The sequence below is a fragment of the Ilyonectria robusta genome (assembly GCF_021365365.1).
Source record: "Ilyonectria robusta strain PMI_751 chromosome Unknown BGZ61scaffold_148, whole genome shotgun sequence".
Classification (NCBI taxonomy): domain Eukaryota; kingdom Fungi; phylum Ascomycota; class Sordariomycetes; order Hypocreales; family Nectriaceae; genus Ilyonectria; species Ilyonectria robusta.
In genome coordinates, this window is record NW_025764582.1 from 1 (window position 1) to 21,293 (window position 21,293).

Sequence of the window (21,293 nt, forward strand, 5' to 3'; positions counted from 1 at the left end):
ATATACTTATTATAACTTCTTTATAATATAATTAATTTTTAATTTAATTTAATTAAACTTTTATAATAACTATTTAAAAATTTAATTATAAAATCTAATTAATTTAAATTCTTAAAACCTTTTTAAAAAAAATAATGAGTCGGGGCTTTCCGGTCTTTGGGGATAAAGGTCATCTGATCGGATGCTTGCAGCCGCTAGGGCTAGGATTGGTGGGTTCCTTCAACAGGAAGTGCTGCATCGAGTAGGACCGGTAGCCAGACCTACTGGGGCCATAAATTGGGAAGGTCTCGGACAGGACCTTCCAGAGAGAACACAAGCATCATCCTTCTAACATCTCATCATTTTTTTTTCAATTGACAGTCTTTTGACCTATCCTTTGGTGACCTATCCAAGGTCTATTTGATCAAACGGTATCAGCTGAAAAAGCTATCTATTTTGCCCGGCTGTCCGATTTATCCGGACCCTAAACCTGACCCTTTCTGACCTTTCCGACACAATACTATTGCAGTTATTATAGCTCTGCCTCTGGATGGGTTGTGTGTTCTTAGTGTTCTCTGCTTACTTTCTTACTTAATAATAAAATTTAATTTTTATATTAAAATATAATATTTTATTATTTATAATTTAAAAATAAAAAAATAAATATTTATTTAATTTTAAAAATTAAATTTAAAATTAAATAAAAATAATTTTTAATTAAAGTTTTTTTTTAATTAATTAATTTTGAAAATTTTTAATTAAAGTTTTATATTTAAATTTAAAATTTTTAATTATATTTTATAAAATTATTTAAAAAAAGTTTTTTTTTAAAAAAATAAAAAAATTTATTATTTTAATTTTATAATTTACTAGTAATTTATTTTTTATTATTTTATTATTTTATTTTTTATTATAATTTTTTATTTTTAATATATTTATTATAATATATTTATTTTATTTTTTATATTTTATTATTATATATTATTATAACTTATATTAAATTAAGCTTTAATTTTATTATATATATTAATAATATACTTACTTTTTTTTATTAAGTATAATTAAATTACTTAAATTATTAAATAATTTAAGTAATTTAAGTAATTTAAAAAATTAAGAATTATTATAATTATTAAATAATTTTTATAATTTATTATTATATTATAACTATATAAATAATTAAGTAGTATATATTTTCTAATAAATAGCTATTTTACTATTAATATAATTTAGTTATTTTAATTATTTTAACTTATTATATATTATTAACGTGTTTGATATGCGAGTGAGACAGACAAGCAAGTGAGACAAAAATCCCTTATAGTATAAATTCCACCTAAATTTAAAATTACTTTAAAAATTTCTAGAAAATTAGATTAAAATCTATATAAGCTAGAAATAAGAAATAAGATATATTAAAAAGTCAAAATTCTTATAATAATTTATCCAGATTTTTTAAAAAAAGAATTAATAATTTATTTCAGAATTTCTTATTCACACTGTACTTTTTTTAGTTTTTTATTTTTTATTAATTTAAAGATTTTTTTAAAATTCTAGAAAAATTATATCTTTATGACTTTTTTACTTATACTTATAGAAATTTCCTTTTTTAGCTTCTAGCTATTTTATAACAGTTTTTAGAAATTTAAGGTTTATAATTTTTAGCTGTACAGTTTACTGTCTCACTTGCTTGTCTGTCTCACTCGCATATCAAATACGTTATACTTAATTATTATTAAATATAATATTTATTTAATAAGTAATATTTTAATTTATCTATTAATATAAACTTATAATTTATTTACTAATAACTAGTCTTTTATTTATTTTATATTATATATATAGCAAATTTAAAATATAACTATTATATATATTTATTAATAATTTTTTATTTTTATTATATTAAATTTTTATTTTTATTTTTATTTAAATATATTTATTTTTATTTTTATTTTATTTTACTTTTTTATATATTTTTTTAATATATATTAACTTATTTCTTATTATATATTATTTTTACTATTTTTTATTTTATTATGTACTTTTTTATTATTTATTATTTTATTATATATTACTTTTACTTTTTTTTTTAAAAAAGAATTAGCTATATATTATATATTATTATATTTTATTATTAAAAAAGTGATTTTTTCTAATTTTATTAATAAAAAAATAGAAATTCTTTTTTTTATTTTTTATTTTAATTTTATTAATTTATTTATTTTTTACTATTAAATTTATTATTTTTAATAGTAATTTTCTTTATTTATATATTAAATTTAATATATAAATTAAAGCTATAATGTCTATTAAAAAAGTAATAGTTATTTTTATTAAAGCTATAAGTAATATTATAAAATTTAAGAGTTCTTATATTAATATTAATAGCTATATATATATAAAGTTAATATAAACTCTAAAATATCTTAAGAGAATTTATAGCTATAAAATATACTCTTAATAACCTTAAAAAAGTTCTTAGAGATAATAGTATTAGAGGTAAAAGCACTGCCAGCTTATATATATTAATTAGTCCAGCACCTTAAAGTTAAGATTCAGTTAATTATTATACCTTTACATAGATACACTGGGGAAGATACTATACTGACGACAATAAAGCGCCGAGGCTGAGAACGTGGAACCGAGCCCGTGCAAACTACTATATCGTTGTTATACCGACTTCCGGCCGCCTTATTTTTCTGTAAGGGAGGCGCTCCCTGAAACTTACAAAATTTAAGGCTTTGTTTAGCATCTCAGCAGTCAATTGGAGAAGGGATGATATTGGTTGTGGCTGACGACGCGCGTCCTGACCAGGACTCCACGCAAGTCCTCGTTTCCTGACTCGGAGGACTGCATGCTGAACTTGAATATCTATGATGATCCTTGTAGAAAGTTTTGACCTCGGAATGACTGTTTCAGAAGACTCCTCTGTCTGCAAGGGGTAGAGGAGTTAACGCACTTGGACGGTTAGGGCGCCCGGATGCCCGGCACGCAGGATCGTGACCATTTTCTGCAATGCGGAATAACCCGGCTTCCCGTGAATGGTTTGCAGTTTTTCTCTTGCCGGGATTGCCGCTCTCCGCGTAACTGGAACGAAAGGCATCGTTGTGTATTACTGATTAGCTCAGATAGGTTACGCCCTGAGAGATTGGCCTCCTCACAAATGCCGACGTGGGCTCATTCCGGATAAATGACCGGAGAATCACGCCCGGTACACCGTGTATTCAACATAATAACAAGCGAACATAAAAGCAGCCGTGGGAACAGTCGCAAGGTAGCTTATGTAGGTTCAATTCAAATCCACTTGGCTCTGCCGACGTTGTGCCACTATTGTGATAACATCATTACTTTGCAGCTTCTATCCCCTAACCTTGGACGCATTGACTCACGACAAAGCGAAATACCGGACACAATGGAAATGAAGGGAGAATGCAACTGCGGCGCAGTCACGGCGATATTTCGATTCCCTGACGGCCAACAGTTGAGTTCCATTCTTTGTCACTGCATTAACTGCAAGAAATCGAGTGGTTCTAGTACGCCCCGACTTGTCTCGGCGATGGTTCCTTGAATAGTATATCAAACTGAATTGTCACTAGTTGGATCAAACTTCATGATCGTACCAAGAGAGGCGTTATCGGTGGAAGGACAACTCACTACGTATTTGGATAATAGCTGTGAGTCTGGAAATGTTCTCGAGCGCCGGTTTTGTGGAGTTTGCGGAAGGTGATAATCCCACATCGTCACTACTCGACTAAATACCTCCATCACTAACGCCTCTTCCAGTCCTATTACAGCATATACAAAAGCACTTGACGACTCACTGTGCAGTAAGTGGATCGACATCGCAGTGAAGAGTGACATGGATAATTATCACTGAATTCAATATATAGTCGTGCGCACCGCCATCTTTTCGATCCCTATCCCGCCTATGGCCCACACCTATTTGGAGGAAGCACCAAGTTGGATGCCTCGTGTGGAAGGAACGGCGCTTTACAAGAGAGGGTTTGGAGGAAATCAAGTGTGAATACCATGGTTGCATTCGGACATGAGCACTCGCATATTTGAGCTTTGTGGAAATGGAACCTCCGATATTTGAAGCTGATAAAGCCATGACTTTGATGATGCCACATGACCCCTCGGTGCCCCAATCCCCCGGTCGTCACAAAACCGGATTAACGATGAAATTTAATGCGGTGCCACGACAAAGACTGTTTCTATAGTAAGAAATTTGTTGATGTCATCGCAAAATCCGAGCTAGTATTGCCAACTTTCAGACTTCTCCAGGCGCCAGTTGTTGAGATACTGCGAGCCGTCTACCCTATAACATGTATCTACTTGCTCAAGCCAGGAGATTTCGTTTAATCTTAGAGGTCATCCGCTTGTATGCTAACTCAGCTATCTACCTACTGCTTCAGCCCTAGCTCCTGAATAATGATATCCGCAGCCTTTTCGCCGATTACCAAGCTTGCATTCTGTGTATTGGCGCCCATGTTCGTAGGTGGGATACTCAAGTCGGCAACCTTCAGCCCATCAGTACCGTACACATTCAGCTGATCATCTACGACGCCAAAGTTCTCGCGAGGCCTCATCTTTGCCGTGCCGAGCGAATGCCATGTGGTGCTAATTCTTTCGCGCAGCCATTGCTCGATAGCTTTATCATCTTCGAATGAGTATTGGACATCTTGAACATCGCTGAGCTGGGTGTCCGTCTCGATGCATGCTGCTGCAGAACCATCAGGGAAGCGTGGGTGCCCTAGCGCTAGCTCACCACGATACATAGCTGTACGCCGCATAATCTCTCGCTGCTTCTTATATGCCCAAATCTGCTTCTTCAGGTCAATGTCATGAGCATCTGTAAAGAATCCGACATCGAAGTCTAGCGGATCATTCAATTCAGGCCCCGTAATATGTATATATCCACGTGAGTATGGATACGCCGTGATATTAACCACTGTGGCATACTGCCCAGCTGGGATAGCTGATTGATCACCGAGGAAGCTGTTACTATTAGCGTTGGGGCAAGGATTGATAGTTAACGCTCATGAGATCTTACAATGATATCAGTCCCATAAGCATCAGAGGCTTGTCAAGATTGTGCTTGAAGTCTCGGTCCCAGGCGGCTCCGAACTCAGGGCCAAGAGCGGTGATATCAGCCTCCATCGGCCGAAGTTTGGCTGCGACGTCGACGGCATTCCAGCCCAAGATCTTGTCGTTCCTCTCAATGAGGCTAGCCACATCCGCGCGACCACTGAGAATCTCATCTAGTGTCTCATGTGGCTCAAGGTTCGTCTTGTAGGGAAAGATTGCCGCGTTATGGTCTTGGTATTCGTGACCAACACCAGGTAAATCTACCACAACTGGGACCCCTGCGCGCTTTAACACCTCTGGGTCGCCAAGACCAGATCTCTCCAGAACTGATGGCGTACCACAAGCGCCACAGGATACAACTACCAGTCTCCTCGCCATAACGGTGAACTTTGGGTGCGTCGGGCTGGTGACAGCCTGGAAGTCAGGATTTGGTGTGTATTCGACGCCAATTGCGCGCTTGTTCTCGTCGAATAGAACACGCAAGACCTTGGATTCGACTAAGACATGTAGATTGGGATGCTTGCCGTCCTGAAGCTTTGGGTGGAGGTAAGCGTGCGCTGTATCTTGTCGCTTGCCATCGGTCGAGACGTAGCGTAGCCAGCGGTCAACACCATTGTTGGTATCCAAAGACTGTAGGTCTGTGATCTCTGGCCAGCCGACCTTTGACGCAGCCTCAATGAAGTCGTCTTCGGAGGTAGAGGCGCGGAATGTGCCATCAGACACATGAATGGGCCCGTTATAGCCGTGATGATCTTTTTCGCCCTTCCCGTGGTACGTTTCGAGCTTTGAGAATGTCAGCCAACCTAAGTTCATGTATTTAACGCGAATTCACTGGGCACACCTTCTTCAAATATGGCCAGAGGTCCTCTGTGGACCAGCCAGGAGTCTTCCACGAGTCGAAATCGGACCGTTGTGGGCGGGTGTACATCATGAAATTGATGGATGATCCGCCGCCTAGGGTCCCTCCGGACGCAACGATGGCCTCACGATCGGCAAGTTGTTTCGCCTTGTTGCCCTTGTAGAAGATGGCTGTCTTGCTGGTCGGCAAAAGATGCTTCAGGTAGAACGCTGGGTGGGTGACGCTGGGCACGTTATAGTTGTTCTGGCCTCCCTCGATGACCAAAATGGACAGGCTGGGATCGGCTTCGGCTAGCCTTCCTGCTATGACACATGCCGCTGTCCCACCTAGGATCCAATTTGAGCAACTACCTTGAGGCCAATTGATCGAGTTCGTGCTTACCTCCAGCAATAATCACATCCACCTCCTGGATTTCTTCAGCGAGCTTGGTGTATAAGCCCATCGTGGATTTGGCAGTTGCGACAACAAACAAAAGGTATGTAGAAGATTCTAGGAGAGTATGGTGAGAGTGGTTGTTAGTATGTTGCAGATTGTCCTTCCTTCCTGGGACTTTATATTGATGTGGCCGCCATGCTTAGGGCTTACATTCACAAGTATGCTGTATCCCGACGCAACCGACTCGCTCGTATTATAGCCCTTCCTATTGGGTAAAACTTGCTTGCATAAAGCCCTATGAAACCGAACTCGCTCGTCTTAGAGCTCTTTCTATTGGGGAAAAACTTGTTAGCATGAATCACTCACTGAATCCTACATAAACTCTCTCGTATTATAGTTCTTCCTATTGGGTAAAGATGCTGTGTCTTATTAAATGTTGAGATATAAGGTCCACAGATAAAGAGGTGTGGCATTTGTTCATGTGGGATACTATTAATATCCGGGAAATATTAAACATCTAAACGCACAACTAGTGAGATTAACCAATTAACAGTCTTTAAATGCGAGCAACGCGACAGCCCAGTTTAAGACGCACATAATCTCCCCGTCGTCCCATTATCGAATCTTCAGACCCGCCGCAATTAAACCAGCTGACATGCAATCATGAATGACGATTGCTACACTGCCTCACAAAGTAGCGGATCTGTAGTCTCCTGGAGTATCTATTGTAGGTACGAATATACTTCATACAAACTCGCCGTCGTAGTTGTCTTACCCATACCCCGTGCAGTATCATTCATCGCCCACGCAAAGGGGCGGTGCTAAATCAATGTGCTAAGCCTCTGTGTTGTCAAATGCAGAGAATTAGAGACCAGATGTCGTTGGCATGTTCAATTTGCACAAGATGCAGACGGTATTTAAGTACCACCTCTCTCCCCGTTATTCGTCTCTCAGACAAAAACCTCCATCCAGCTGAACAACTGACAAGAACCTCCCTCTTGTTGTGCATTCAATCATTCGCACAAGAAACGCTCTGCCGGAAGCACTTCCTCGGCTGCCTAACTTCCAAACCACGTCACGCTCGCGAACTCATACATAAAATCTCCGATCTCTAAACCAACACGAAATGGCAAGAGAATACTATCGTTACGACCCATCCCTCCCCGCCGCTATCATCTTTACCATACTCTTCATACTATCAGCGGCGGTCCACGCCTTTCAGCTGGTAAAGTCAAAGACATGGTACTTTGTGCCATTCCTTGTTGGCTGTCTTTGTATGGTTCCCTATCCAAGATGGTTGCCGAGGACAGGAAGCCAGATCTTTTTTAGGATGGATCGTAGCTAATAGAGACTCATACAGTTGAAGCAATCGGGTATATAGGAAGAGCAATCAGCGCGGCACAAACTCCTGACTGGACTCGGTCACCGTATATCACCCAGGTTCTGCTATTACTCCTTGGACCGACTTTCTTCGCCGCGTCGATTTATATGATTCTGGGGCGATTGATCCAACTTCTGAATGCAGAGAAGTACTCATTGATCAGGCCAGGCCGGTTAACGAAGTTCTTCCTTATTGGAGATGTTATATCTATTGCAGCACAGGGGTTAGGTGAGTGACCGACAATAACGCAGAGACAGTAATCCGATTTCAGGAAGAATAATAACTAATGACTATAAAGGTGGCGGAAAGCTCGCAAACGCAGAGACCCCAGACGAGAGAGACCAGGCACAAACGATAATCATCATCGGGCTTGCCATACAAATTGTGTTTTTTAGCCTGTTCATGGCTGTCACCTGCGTCTTCCACTACCGAATCAACAAAAAGCCCACAGCAAAGAGCTCTAGCATCAACTCTCCCTGGGACAAGCTTCTTCTAGTGCTGTATGCATCGAGTCTCCTCATCCTGGTACGGTCCGTGTTCCGAGTGGTTGAGTATGTCACAGGCCACGATGGCGAAATCCAATCTAAGGAGGTCTATATTTATATTTTTGACGCTTTGTTGATGGCTATTGTGGTTGTGATTTTCAACATTTTTCATCCATCTGAGGTCCTCAGTATCCCAGGCAGGGATCGTCCGAATTACTCAGACTCTGAGATGCCACTGGGCGCCTATGGCATTAGCCACTAGGTTCCATCACGGATGGCAATCTCCAACCCGCCTCAAAGAAGGTGAGCTTTATTACGCGACCTGATGCGAGGTGGGGTCGGATTATTTCTGGTTGATGCACGCACATGGAGGGTCGGAATATGTCGTTCAAGAGATGGAGTCACTTGCATTGCCTGTTGGCAGAGCTAAGAACCGCCACGGGATAATCGGGGGTGGACGCAGATATGGGGGGAACCAAACAAATCAAGGCCCAGTTTCTTGATGCGGATCCTCACCTTTTTTTGGTAATTTCCTACTTGGTGTATTTTAGGTACAAGCTCGCATTTAAGACGATTTAATTGGACAAAGCGTAAGCTCAGGGGGCCAGCCTGGGTCCTCACAAAGCCAAGCCACCATTGTCGTCGTCAACAAGCTCCACTTGCGATACATCACTCCATCGAACTCCGCAACTCCGAGCATGCGTAAATAAGGCTGCGTGTGGAAGAGAATCTGCTCATCAGTGATGGCTTCATCGTGCGCCAAGACCCTCACCTCCCTTGTTCGTCGCATACATGACCCTAGGCCATTCCTCAGTCGCGGCATGCACTCCCGAGACTGCCGTCTCCAATGCCGCGCCAAGCGCCGAAAGTGCCGGCCCATTGCGGCGGCCACATCGCAAGTCCCGACAAGGGTGCCGGCGTTGTAAAACGAGGCGGGTGAAGGTCCGTCGACTCCGTCCTGCCGCCTTAGGGAGTGTAGAGCAACTTTATTAAGCAGCATACTGACTCAGACTGGCATCAGTGCGACGAGAGCCGACCGGCATGTGGGAATTGCTACAGATTGGGTATCTTGTGCGATTACTTCAACACCGCCTATCCTTCCAACAACCATCCCAGGGGGCGCGTGAGAATCGTCCCACTTCGACGCTACGCTCCTAGAGACGTTTCCCTCACAGCTCCAGCTCCAACACACCAGCATGAGCCAGAACCGCCAGCGCCAGCACCAACAAGTGCTTCATCCATCACCTCCCACAACTCCTACGCCTCCTACGCCTCCTACACCTCCTACACCTCCTACAGCCTTGTGCCTGTCACGGTTGGAACGCCTGCAGATCGTCTCCTCGAGCTCCGGCTCTTCCATCACTTCCACACCATGGCCACTGAGTTATCACAAGCCCAGAACATCTGGTCCACTTGGATCGTCGAGGTAGCATTGAGAACACCCAGTGTCATGGATGCTGTTCTTGGCTTCTCGGCCTTCCATATTCGACGGTCCAACGACTTCGATCGGGCCGTTCGCGAGGCCTCGTATAAGTATATGGCGCGAGCTATACGCTCCCATACAGAACAGTTGCATAGCGGCATTAATGAGAGTAATGCGGCACCTATTATCGCGGCCTGCGCTATCCTCCTGTTTCACGGAAGCGTGAACCAAATATACCTGAGTGCTGAGGCTGAGCATCAGCTGCCTCTGCATTGGTTCCGCCCATTCCAATTTGCCCGTGCTGTCTTCTTCGTGGCGTGGCCATGGGTCTTGGATACTGGGAACATTGGCCATAGGCTCGAAGGGCTATCGACAACGCAGCAACTCATATCACAAGGAAGAAACCTCGACAAGTTTAATTTCTTGCTTGATGATCTACACACCGAAGGGCTACTCGATCAGGAAGCCATGTCCGCGTATACCCTTGCTGTGGCTAATCTTTCCTATATTTATTACAGTCCGCAGTATACGAATATCCTTCGATTCCCGGCCGTCGTCTCGTCTAGATTTATTGATTTACTAGAAGCTAAGGATCCGAGGACTTTAGCCATCGTTGGATATTTTTTCATGCTGTTGAAGATTGCTCGTCCGCTCTGGTGGGTAGATGGAGTGCCGGAGCGGGAGTTCACTGCGATCATGGCGTTCTTGCCTAGAGATTGGTGGCCCCTGATGGGCTGGGCAATTCAAGAATTTGGATGGAGTGAAGTTGGCTTGGGCTTAAAGATATAGATTGACTTAATAAGAAAATGCGTCTCTATTGCCATCACATTATCTTAGTCTGATCTATGAAATGTCTCCGGCAAGTTTTGTCGCCCTTGTGCTTATAGGAAACCTGGTATTCATATAATAACAATTGCCCGAACGGACTTTGCATTTCATCGAGTTAAAGAATCATCAAGGCAGTGGTATAAGCCCCCAGCCAGGCGTACACCGCCAGTGAAAAAGGTGCGCAATCAAGTCACATTGCTTCCACAGGATTTTATGGCAAGCACAGCATGTATGAGCATCGGTTGTAAATTGAAAACCACACTCAAGACTTAGAAAAGAAGATGACTGCTAATCCTTCCAGAAAGACGCAATCTACTATAGTACAAAACACCCCGTGCTATCCAATTCCCCTGCCGGATCGCATTTACCCGTCGGTTGTCAAGGTTTACTCGTCAGCAAAAATATCGTCCTGAGCGCCGTCGAAGAAACCCATGTTCTGATTGTAAGTAGGCGTCTTGCTCTGGGGAGCGTCGACGTTGTTACCCTCTAGCTCTACACATTATCAATTAGCCTCTCGTTTCTAGACAAAGACCAACTATCATCTCCGTTTGAACTTACGGTTCCATGCCATCATCTGCTTGGGACCAGCGACGCACTTGCTGGGCTCGTGGCGGCACCAGGCGGGGGGGTTGGGAGTGCCGAGATTCTTGGTGGGCGTGCTGCCCGTGACCTTGCAGCGGTGGTTTTGCAGGTACATGTTGGGCTGGCCGCCTTTGGAGGCGTTAGTATCTCATATTCACAATGTAGGCATGGGAGTACTGGGAGCACTTACAGCCATCAGGGATCTAGAGCTAAGCGTAGTAGCAACCTTTCTCGGGGCACTCGGGCATATCGGCAGGGACATCGTACCAAGTCTCGCAGAAGAAGGGAGAGCTAATAGCTATTAGCAAACTGAATTATCTATTAAAGATATAGTAGTATACTCGTATTGCACAGAGAAGATAATAAGGTTATCTATAGTTATCGACGCTGTTTGGTGTTGACATATTGACAATTTGGAGAAGGGGGGCCTACGTTGGCTGGGCTTATATTGCGGTCCGTAGGCTTGCGTAGAATTGCTCCTTAGTCCCTAGCACCGACCTATCTCTCAGCCTGTAATCAAACCAAAAGCTGCCGGAAGGGTTTCCGTCTTGTGAAGTCATTAGCCGTCCTCTCCAAGTTTACCACCTTGTATTGTTTACGGACACTGACAATAGCAATTGCCGTTGAGCTTCGCTGAAATCCGCACCTGCCGAACTGACCGCCCTCTATTGCGCTTTTCCTACCCAAACCCTATGATCAAGACACGAAGGCATATGAAGGCAACAGTCTACCCTATCGAAGCTCTCTTGGGTCCTCCTCGGGTGTGCGTTCCTCCTCCATCCTACCAGCCGCATTCCCTAGCTTATGTTTAAAACATCCGACATGACTGTCATAAACGCACCAATGGTTGGCACAATCCTCATGGGCTATGCAGCCCGTGTCCAGTGGAGGAGAGTTTATCGGTACCCAGCTCAAGCACGTTGGATTCTCGACGCATACAGAGCCGTGACCCACGCCCACATAGCGACACGTTGTCACAGTCGCTGTCGACACACAACTGCTACCTGTCGGGGACGTTGTCGTTGATAGCTTCGGCATTGGCGGACCGTTGCTGGGCCGTCCATAGATCGCAGTCGTTGAAGTGATCTGGGGGTCATGACCCATGGCTTCACAGAGGGCGCACTGTTTAGGCGGTCGTTCGACGTCCTCTGGAAAGTCGTTGAAAGGGACCTGGCCGCCGTACTCCGCTCTGTCGTAAAGGGAGACAGCGGAACTGTCCTGGATGCCGGGGATTTGGGAGTCCGTGGGGCTGCCAGTCTGGCCTGCCTCGCCAGGAGGCGCTGCTGCGAGGACTGCACGCGATATAGTAGATGCTGTAGCCCTCTCCTGGAGTGGAAGGAAACCGGCTTTAGTGAGTGTCCCTAGCAACGCGAGAGGAATAAGGTTCTTGTGCATGATGGAAGTGTTTATTTGGGGGAATTGGACAAAAGTTTGTAGCGTAATTAACATTGCTAGATCGGGTTAACGAGTAATCACTTCCGGCTGGAATCCTTTATACTGTTGGCTTTCTCAATTCCCTCTGGCATATAGATGCCCTGACATGACGGGACAGTTGCGGCATATCCAAGACCGCATCCGACTGGTAGGCGAGTATCAAGGCGAGGAGAGCGCCTTTGGGGTGTCCAAGTCCGAGCCGAGTTGCCCCTTGTCACGAGAATTCCCCGTCTCGTTTATCAGCGGTTCCCCTGGTAAAGCCTCTCGTATTGTGGTTCTTCCTATTGGCTAAAACTTGCCAGCATGAACCCCTCACTCAATCCTATAAAACCGAACTCTCTCGTATTGTGGTTTTTCCTACCGGGTAAAGATGCCGTGTTTATTGTTCTTTCGCCAATCCAAGAGCGAGACGGGATTTAGGTGGAGCCAAATGACTACAGGAGTCTGACTCTTACCTGTTTCGCACCGCTTTTGGTTAGATCTTTTGTCATGGAAGGATTCTTCACCTGAGTTTCAGATGTCAACAAGTCAAATAACCTCCAAGGCTCCGGTTTGCATTGTAGTCGCTGGACACGCAGAAATCTCAAACCGAGCCCGAGCCCGAGCCCGAGCCCGAGCCATGAAAAAGCCTGGCACTAACCCGAACATGCTAAGCTACCTAAAATGCTTCTTTGGCGTTGGTTTGAAACAACCCTCGGAGCAAAAGAGACGGCTCGTTGTAGAGACCTCTGAAAGACCACTAAACTGTGACGGGAAGAAGCCGCTTGCAGCCCAAATCTCGAAGGCGGGCGTCAACGACGACGATTGGTCGGCCTGCCCGATTTGACTGTGACTCGGCTCCACGCCGCCCGCAACGCCACAAATTTGGTCCCGAGTCGCCGCGCGGCAATCTCTCATGCTCCAGGCTCCTCAGGTGGGGATGGTAGGTGGGAATGGTTCGTGAATCGCGCGCGCAGGCGTTGCTTGTGCTTTTGAAGCCTGGTGATAAATTGGTCTGGTAAGGGGTTTCACGGCGCCGGAACGTATGTTGGTCTTAGACTCTTAGACATGGGTACATGGTTGGTCTTAGCCGTCCGAGCCTGCATTTACAAGAGCAAAAGCTGGTTCATTGGACCTAACTCGTTTCACTCTCAATTCTCACCAACACACACTTGACTATTGATATAGGGTCAATTGAATCACCTTGGACCTTCCAAGTACCAACTCAACAACTCACGCACACACCATCCGCCTTGCAATTAGTCACCGCCAACTAGAGCGTTCATCATGACTGCTTCAGACGTTAAAACCATCGTCGTCCTCGGCGCTGGCCCTGCTGCCATGCCCGTTATCCGCCAGACCATGGTCAACAACATCCTCAAGCGGGACAACCTCAAGATGGTTCTCGTCAGCCCTACCTCCGACTTCTACTGGCCCATCGCTATACCTCGTGTTATCGTCCCTGACCAAATCCCCGATGAGAAGGTCTCGATTCCTCTGGCTCCCACTTTCGCCAACTACCCTCCCAGCAAGTTCGAGTTCATCCTGGGCAAGGCTGCGTCTCTCGACCCGGCTTCCAACACAGTTAGTGTTAAGCTCAATACTGGTGGTACTCATGAGATCAACTACCACACTCTCATCATCGCTACTGGTGCTCGTGCTAAGGATGATATGCCTTGGAAAGCTCTTGCTACTACCGAGCAGACCAAGGACAAGCTTCACCGTCTACAGGAGCAGGTCAAGAACGCTAATACTATTGTCGTTGCTGGTGGTGGACTCACTGGTGCTGAGACGGCAGGGGAGCTTGGATTCGAGTATTCTCAACACGGCAAGAAGGAGGTTATCCTCATCCACACTGACAACCTCCCCTTCTCCGACCCTGTTATTACTAGCGTTCGCCAGGCCACTAAGAATGAGCTCGAGAAGCTTAACGTGAAGCTTATCCCAAACACGATCGTTACCAACGCTACCGTTAATGGAACCGGGACGGTCCTCGAGCTGCGAGCTGCCGATGGTACTACTAGGACTATCACCGCACAGGCCTATCTCCCCACGACTGGTATCATCCCCAACACTGAGTTTGCTCCCAAGAACCTGCTCAACGCCCAGGGCTACATCAAGCAGACGGCCCGCCTACAGGCCGAAGGCCACAAGAACATCTTCGTCATTGGCGACGTCGGAGCGCTGGAGCCGAGCACGGCCGCGGTCGCAGACGCCCAGGCGATTTGGCTGATCAAGAACTTGCCTCTGTACATCAACGGTAGTGCGCTACCCGAGTACCAGGCTTCCACTAAGCCCATGTTCGGTATCACGCTGGGTCGAAGCCGCGCCACGGGACAGATGGGTACCATAAAGCTTTTTAGCTTCCTGATCTGGTTCATGAAGGGACGATATTTGGGTACGGATTACGCGCACCTTTGGGCTGCAGGCAAGCGCACCATCAGCACGACTTTTGAGAAGTGAGGTGTCAGCTCGTGAGGATGTGAAATTTCAGGGTTCTCTGTATATGCCTAGTAGCGTCCGGCGGATTTGCTGGTTGTCTGTTTGAGGAATGATTTCGTTGCATGGATACATCCAATACCACGAACTGGGATGATCTTGTCCTGTGTTTCTTTCCGCACTATAGACCTAGATTAATTAGACTTGGTACAAAACCTGGCACAATTTATAAGTGGTGATTTCCTACTTGCAGATATGAATCTGAAAGTGCATTTTCTTGAAACGGACCAGTGATGAGTCACTTATAAAGTATATTATAGCAAACCAGACTAGTACCCCTTTTCTCAACATATTCCGCCCGTTCTCCAACCTCTCCTAAGATCCTTTATTGGTCCTTTGCTACACTAAGAGCCCGCTGTTGGCTATCCTCATTACAATGCAATGCATCTACTTCGGCAGATTACTCCGGAAATTCAAGTTCGCAAGCATATGTCCCCGTACGGAAGGTGAGTGTCATGCCGTTACCCGTTCATGTCATCCAAAAGTGGACTGGAAGTGTGGTGATGCGATGCGGCTGGGCCGGCATCTGACCATGACGCGGGCCGGGCTTGCTGAACCACGAATCGCTGGGGACGGACCCGAGCTACGGTGCTAAACCCCGAGCGGCATGGCAAGACATAAGTTACTCTCCTTCCATGAGCTCACCGCGCGAAGGAGTGCGATGTCTTAAGCATGGACCCCTCCGAACATGCAAGTCATGCAGGCGTGCACGGATGCAAGTGCAAAGCCACGGAGTAAGGGAAGGCCAGACGGAAGGCCCATCCCAAGGATGGCTGGCGATAATAGACTACTGTGTTTAGGGCCAGTCGAAGTGGTGATGGGCGACCCGGAAGGACCGGCAGGGAATAGAAGTGGACTGTCCTACACGAATGCCAGGCTTTTCCCCGGCTCCTCTCGCGGGAAACAACAAGAAAACACGCTTGCAAACTCGGGTGGATCGGCTAACAATAAATCAGTGTAATTACGCTGCTCAACCTTTTTGAGAAGCCATGTACTCGGACCTGTCCGCCAAAGAGCGAGGCGCTGCTAGTGCGGCCAGCCCAAGCCCTGACTGAAAGAAGGGCCCCCCCTTGTAGCAGAAGCTCATGCCTGGAAATTCTGGGGTCAATAGCGTCTGGCCCTTTTCTCGAAGCTTGAGTAACAATTTCCGCAAACGACACGTTTCTTCTTTTGATCTGACGCGGCCTCGCTGGACATGGCATGCAAAACCTGCCGCAATCGGAAAATAAAGTGCGATGGAACGCGGCCTGTATGTCAGAACTGCAGGCTGCGATCCATCCAATGCACGTACATTGGCGAGAGACGAACGCGACGTCGTACTGACGGTGGCGCCCGGCCGTCACTCTCTACCAGTTCTAGACATCAGCTTGCAGATGGCGACGACTTGCAACATTACCACGTATCGACAGCTCTGGATATAGCTCCGCCACCGATATCGATGAGCGAGAATAAGGACCGACACCAACCTATTTCCAACGGCAATATGCCCTCCTGTCCCCGAGTTAATGGTGCGGCCATCCAACGACTGTCTGCCCAGCCACCGAACGATCCTGGCGCCATCCTTCAAACTCCGACCAGCTCAGATGGTGGTTATTCGGGTGCACTTCTGGACAGGATACTCCAGGGCAACGGTGCCGAATGTCTCAAAGACAGAAACCCGGCCGTATGGATCCGAGCGACAAATGGAGATGAGTACACCGGGCCCTCATCCGGAATCTCCACCATCTCAGACCTGGGCTTGAAGTGGATTCGTGATATCGTCCCCGATTCAGACCAACTTTGCAAGACGGTCCAAGATATTCGAAATGGCCTTCTCAACCATCTGAGACAGCCCAAATGGATACCACCAAGCCCGCTCTTGACGCCTCCAGTATCGTCTAGCTTAAAGCATGTTCCGCAGTCACGAGTCAAGAGATACGTGGAGGCTTACTTCTCGACTGTGCAAACCATCTTCCCGGTTCTGGACCAAGAGAAATTTGAGGCCCAACTAGCCATCCTCGGCACTGACCCGGACGGCGAGTTGCATTCGTGGAAGGCCTTGTTGAATGCAGTTTTGGCATCTGGCTGTCGTGCGGCACTCTCAGAGGAGACGGCAGAGGCATTTAAAGAATCTGGCCGTGAATCATGGCGCTACTTTCAAATTGCCTTGTCTTACGAAACCGACATCATTCACGGCGCGACAGATCTGATGGCGGTTCAGGCGCTGGCCGTCATGACCGTCTTTGCTCAAGGGCTCTCTAGTCCCCAAAGGCTTGAGTACACGCTCTCTTCCATTGCTTGTCGGCTAGCCCAAAGCATTGGGCTCAATAACCATCCACAGCCAGGGTGGAATTTATCTGAAAGCGAAATACGGGAGAGAAACCGCGTATTCTGGGTAATATACTGTCTTGACAAGACAATCGCTTTGCGTTGTGGTCGACCCTCGATGATCCAGGATGATGAAATCAGCTGCTGTTTTCCCCGTGACGTGCAGATAGCCCGAAGCCCAGGAACCAGCCTAGACCTTGCGGAGAAGAGCCAGACGTTCGACTTCTTATTGTGTTTCACGAGGCTCTCCCGTATCTGCGGCATTATATCGCATCGGCTCTATTCAGCAACTGCGCTCTGTTCGTCCTCGAGTCAGCTCTTGAGCATACTGGATCAGCTATTGCAAGATTTAGAATCATGGCGACGGATGACCCCAACGGAAATTCAACCAGGCAAACTCTTTACATGGAGACATAACACGCGAGGACTATCGCGGATGCAGCTTGCCGTCTTGCACTCCTCCTACTACTACGTTTTGTGCGCCGTCTGTCGTCGGTTTACCCCCTTGTTTATCCATGATGAGGAGAACGCCCAGCACTTCATTCCTCCCGAGACACACACACAACACATCGAAGCAGCCAGGTCTATGGTCTTACTGACTAAGCACCTTGATGTAGAGAGTTTCACTCCTGGCTGGTATGTTCATATCCCCGGGCAATAAGTTATTCCAAATCGCTTTTCTCCTACCCCTTCTCATCTCCCTCCTTCAGCCTTGGTGTTCTATACAATCCAAGATCTTTTCTGACCAACTCCACTAAAGGCTCGTGTTCTATTACCCTCTGACGGCTCTTACCACCATTTTCCTTCATGTGGTATCCAACCCGTTTAATGAGTCAACACAAAGCGATATTGCCCTAATGGAAGTCATTGTCGGCTTCTTTGGCCGCCTGGAATATGTCACTTCTGGGGAGGCTGCTTTTACGAAAACTACTGAGTTTGTTCGCCAAGCACGTAGCGTTACGGACAACGCTGCCCGTGCTCGTTCAAACACCACGAGCCCGGAGCCTCGGATAAACTGCAGACCAGGTCTGGCACTATCACCAGAGGATTGCATGGATACAGGGGAAACACCACTAGAGCTGACGGGAAATAGCGCTACGCGGAGCTACCGCATGTTGTCAACTCACCTCTCGAGCAACTGTGCCCAACCTGCTGTCCCTTCTCCAGAGACAGAATCAGCTGGGACCTATAATTCATGGAACGCGAGTGCCAACTGCGGATTAGGGATTGCTAACGAGGACCCTTCATCTCACTCACTATACAATGATGTGATGGGTCTCCTGGAGCCACGGTCGGACGAGGTGTCTAATGAAAGCTGGCTGGGGAGTTGGGTGCCAGCGAGGTTCTAGCATAGTGTGCACTATACTACTCTAGTCTCGATATATTAATATGCGGATGTTAGAAGGGGGGAACTCTGTAGAGGATAGTTATCTTAACTGCAGTTTTAAATTTTACAGGTAGGTATTATAGTATATAGTTATAATATCTATAATATATATTTATAGTATTAGCAGTTATATTTTCTATAAGTATATTACTTATTTAAAGTTATATAGTATAATATCTAGTAAATCTTAATTAAATTTTAATAGAAAAATTAAAATATATTAATATAATATAAAATAACTAACATATATATATAGCTTGCATAACAAATAAGTATATATAATAAAAATCCCAATCTCTAGAACTAGAAGTATAATAAAAATACCATAAATTATTTAATTAATTAAAACTACTTACTATACTCTTCTTTAAATATCTCAATTACTACCTAACAGGTCTTTGTATTATGGCCAGGCTTGCTATAGATATTACAATACTAAATACCCAGTTACACCAACCTTTCTTAACTACTACTTCTTAATAATTTAGCTACTACCTACATATTAATATCTATTTAATTAATTACTTATCTTTCTTTTTTTATTATTATAACCTCTCTTTTTTATAATCTGGTTTTTTTTACTCTTTAGTACTAGCTTAGTATCTTATTTATCTCTTAAAGATCTTTTACCTTAGCTATTAATAAGGCAATCTTATATATAATAGCTTTTGTTTTTTTTATAAGAGATTATAAAGCTTTAAGAATTAACTTTAGAAAGCTGCTTTAATATCTTTTAATTTATCTTTTAAGATATTCTAATTGAAATCTAGTCTTAAATATAATTTTTAAAGTTTTTAAAATTTAAAAGGTAGAGAATTTAGCCTCCTTCTTAATAAATATTAGAGTCTATAGCTATATATTAAGCTTTAAGATTATACTTTCTAAATTAAGAGAAATAAGTTTAGTTTCTTTAAAGACTATTTTTATTACAGCCTAGCTGCAACTTATATTAAGCCCTGGATATAGCTCTACCTTTCTTAATCTTCTAAAATAGAATATAATTTAGCTATTTATAATTACTTTATAATTACCTCTAAATACCAGTAATTACAATTATAATAATTACTCTATAATTACCTCTAATTACTTATAATTATAATTACTATAACATACTTAATAAGTATATATTACATTTAAGTATATATTATACTTTTTCTAATCTTTAATATAAGAACTTAAATAAAAACATAATAAAGTATTTAATTAATTAAAATTAATTGCTATACTCTTCCTTAAATATCTTAATAATAACCTAATAGGTTTTTATATTATAACTAGTTTTTTTATAAGTTCTATAATACCTTTCCTTTAATTATATTAACTCTTTTTAACAACTACTTTTTAACAATTTAGCTTATATTTATATATTTATATCTATTTAATTAATTACTTCCCTTCTCTTTTTTATAGTTATCTTCTTTTTATTCTATAGGCGGGTTCTTTTTACTCTATACTGCTTACTAAGAGTCTTATTTGCCTATTAAAGAATTTAAATCTTAGATTTTAATAATATTATTTAATATATTATTATCTTTATTCCTTTAGAAAATAACTTAAGTATTTTAAGAATAGATATTAAAGAGCTACTTTAATACCTTCTTACTTATCTTTTAAAATATTTAGACTGTAAACTAGCCTTAAGTATTATTTTTAGGATTTTTAAGATTTAAGAGTTAAAAAGGCTAATTTCTTCTATAGCTAGTATTGGAGTTTATAGCTATATATTAAGCTTTAATATAACATTTTCTAAGTTTAAGGGAATAAGTCTAGCCTCTTAAAAACCTCCCTTAATATTACTTCTTATTATAGTAGCTATATAAGTAGTATAGAAGGCTGGGAAGAATTTAGTCTTTATAATATAGGTTATAGAGTATCTAATTAATTACTTAATTTCTTAATTATAGGCTATTTTAAGTAGCTTAAAGTATTTAATATTAAGAGGCTAGAGTAAATAAGATAAATAAGATAGTATATAAAGTATAATAATATTATTTTTTTTATAATATTTTTTAAAGTTAATAGAGTAGTAATTTTTATATTTATTAAAAATTAAAAGATAATAGCAATTAGTTAATTAATTCTTTATATACTAATTAAAATACTTAAGCTACTTAAAATTTATTTTATTATTAATTTAGTTATTTTAAGTTATTATAATAGTTTAATTACTTAAAAAGTTGCTTTTTTAATATTAGCTAGTAAGATAATATTAGCCTGTAATTATAATAAATAGCTAGATTGCCTAGTTTTTTATATTAATTACCTAAATAATTATAATTTATTTTTAGTTTCTAAATTAAATTAATTTTAAATTTTTATACCTATTTATATTTATAATAATTATTCTACTTATAATTATACTTATTATAAAGCTAGTTTTATTAAAGTTATAAATATTAGCTAGATTAATATTATATTTTATAATTATATTCTTTATAAATCTAAATTAAATATAAATAATTATTGGATTTTTATATTTAGCTTTTTAATAGTTATATTTATAAAAAAAATATATTTTAAGATTTAATTATTACTTAATAAAGTTAGAAGCCTAGTACTTATTAATAAATAATATATTGTAGTTAGTAAGTAGTTAATTAGCTATTTCTTTAATATTATATAATTATAGGGAAAATTCTTATAAATCTAAATTAAGTATAATAGTTAGATTTAACTTAAGAGTATAA

The 21,293-nt window shown here is 42.5% G+C and overlaps 7 protein-coding genes across 7 annotated transcripts; 5 read left to right on the top strand and 2 right to left on the bottom strand.

The window, feature by feature from the left end:
- Nucleotides 1–3,391: 3,391 nt before the first annotated feature.
- BGZ61DRAFT_488182 (Mss4-like protein) lies at nt 3,392–4,003 on the top strand (the record flags this gene model as incomplete). Its single annotated transcript, XM_046250081.1, has 3 exons — nt 3,392–3,512; nt 3,576–3,653; nt 3,870–4,003. The coding sequence occupies 3 exons, from the start codon at nt 3,392–3,394 to the stop codon at nt 4,001–4,003; spliced, it is 333 nt and encodes a 110-aa protein (XP_046092965.1).
- Nucleotides 4,004–4,382: 379 nt separating this feature from the next.
- On the bottom strand, nt 4,383–6,368 carry BGZ61DRAFT_376654 (GMC oxidoreductase-domain-containing protein; the record flags this gene model as incomplete). The annotated part of the gene is made up of 4 exons (XM_046242528.1): nt 4,383–4,977; nt 5,033–5,850; nt 5,909–6,252; nt 6,308–6,368. 4 exons carry the CDS (start codon nt 6,366–6,368, stop codon nt 4,383–4,385), a joined length of 1,818 nt encoding a protein of 605 aa, XP_046092966.1.
- A 1,059-nt stretch (nt 6,369–7,427) lies between these two features.
- Nucleotides 7,428–8,429, top strand: BGZ61DRAFT_376665 (RTA1 like protein-domain-containing protein; the record flags this gene model as incomplete). Its single annotated transcript, XM_046242531.1, has 3 exons — nt 7,428–7,575; nt 7,662–7,910; nt 7,981–8,429. 3 exons carry the CDS (start codon nt 7,428–7,430, stop codon nt 8,427–8,429), a joined length of 846 nt encoding a protein of 281 aa, XP_046092967.1.
- Nucleotides 8,430–8,857: 428 nt separating this feature from the next.
- BGZ61DRAFT_469919 (uncharacterized protein) lies at nt 8,858–10,416 on the top strand. The gene is made up of 2 exons (XM_046248015.1): nt 8,858–9,109; nt 9,189–10,416. The coding sequence occupies exons 1-2, from the start codon at nt 8,960–8,962 to the stop codon at nt 10,377–10,379; spliced, it is 1,341 nt and encodes a 446-aa protein (XP_046092968.1). The 5' UTR covers nt 8,858–8,959; the 3' UTR covers nt 10,380–10,416.
- A 417-nt stretch (nt 10,417–10,833) lies between these two features.
- On the bottom strand, nt 10,834–11,115 carry BGZ61DRAFT_311836 (uncharacterized protein; the record flags this gene model as incomplete). Its single annotated transcript, XM_046238819.1, has 2 exons — nt 10,834–10,910; nt 10,977–11,115. Coding segments are annotated over 2 exons (216 nt in total), but the record flags the coding sequence as incomplete, so codon positions are not given.
- Nucleotides 11,116–13,700: 2,585 nt separating this feature from the next.
- Nucleotides 13,701–14,876, top strand: BGZ61DRAFT_376660 (uncharacterized protein; the record flags this gene model as incomplete). The annotated part of the gene is made up of 1 exon (XM_046242529.1): nt 13,701–14,876. One exon carries the CDS (start codon nt 13,701–13,703, stop codon nt 14,874–14,876), a length of 1,176 nt encoding a protein of 391 aa, XP_046092970.1.
- A 1,231-nt stretch (nt 14,877–16,107) lies between these two features.
- BGZ61DRAFT_376663 (fungal-specific transcription factor domain-containing protein) lies at nt 16,108–18,568 on the top strand (the record flags this gene model as incomplete). Its single annotated transcript, XM_046242530.1, has 2 exons — nt 16,108–17,855; nt 17,980–18,568. 2 exons carry the CDS (start codon nt 16,108–16,110, stop codon nt 18,566–18,568), a joined length of 2,337 nt encoding a protein of 778 aa, XP_046092971.1.
- Between the last annotated feature and the right edge of the window lie 2,725 nt (nt 18,569–21,293).

Bases quoted from the DNA above. Each gene is read 5' to 3' on its own strand.
- BGZ61DRAFT_469919 (XM_046248015.1), top strand. From the start codon at position 8,960: ATGACCCTAGGCCATTCCTCAGTCGCGGCATGCACTCCCGAGACTGCC. The intron at 9,110-9,188 runs GTCCGTCGACTC...GACTGGCATCAG, and splicing joins GTAAAACGAGGCGGGTGAAG to TGCGACGAGAGCCGACCGGC.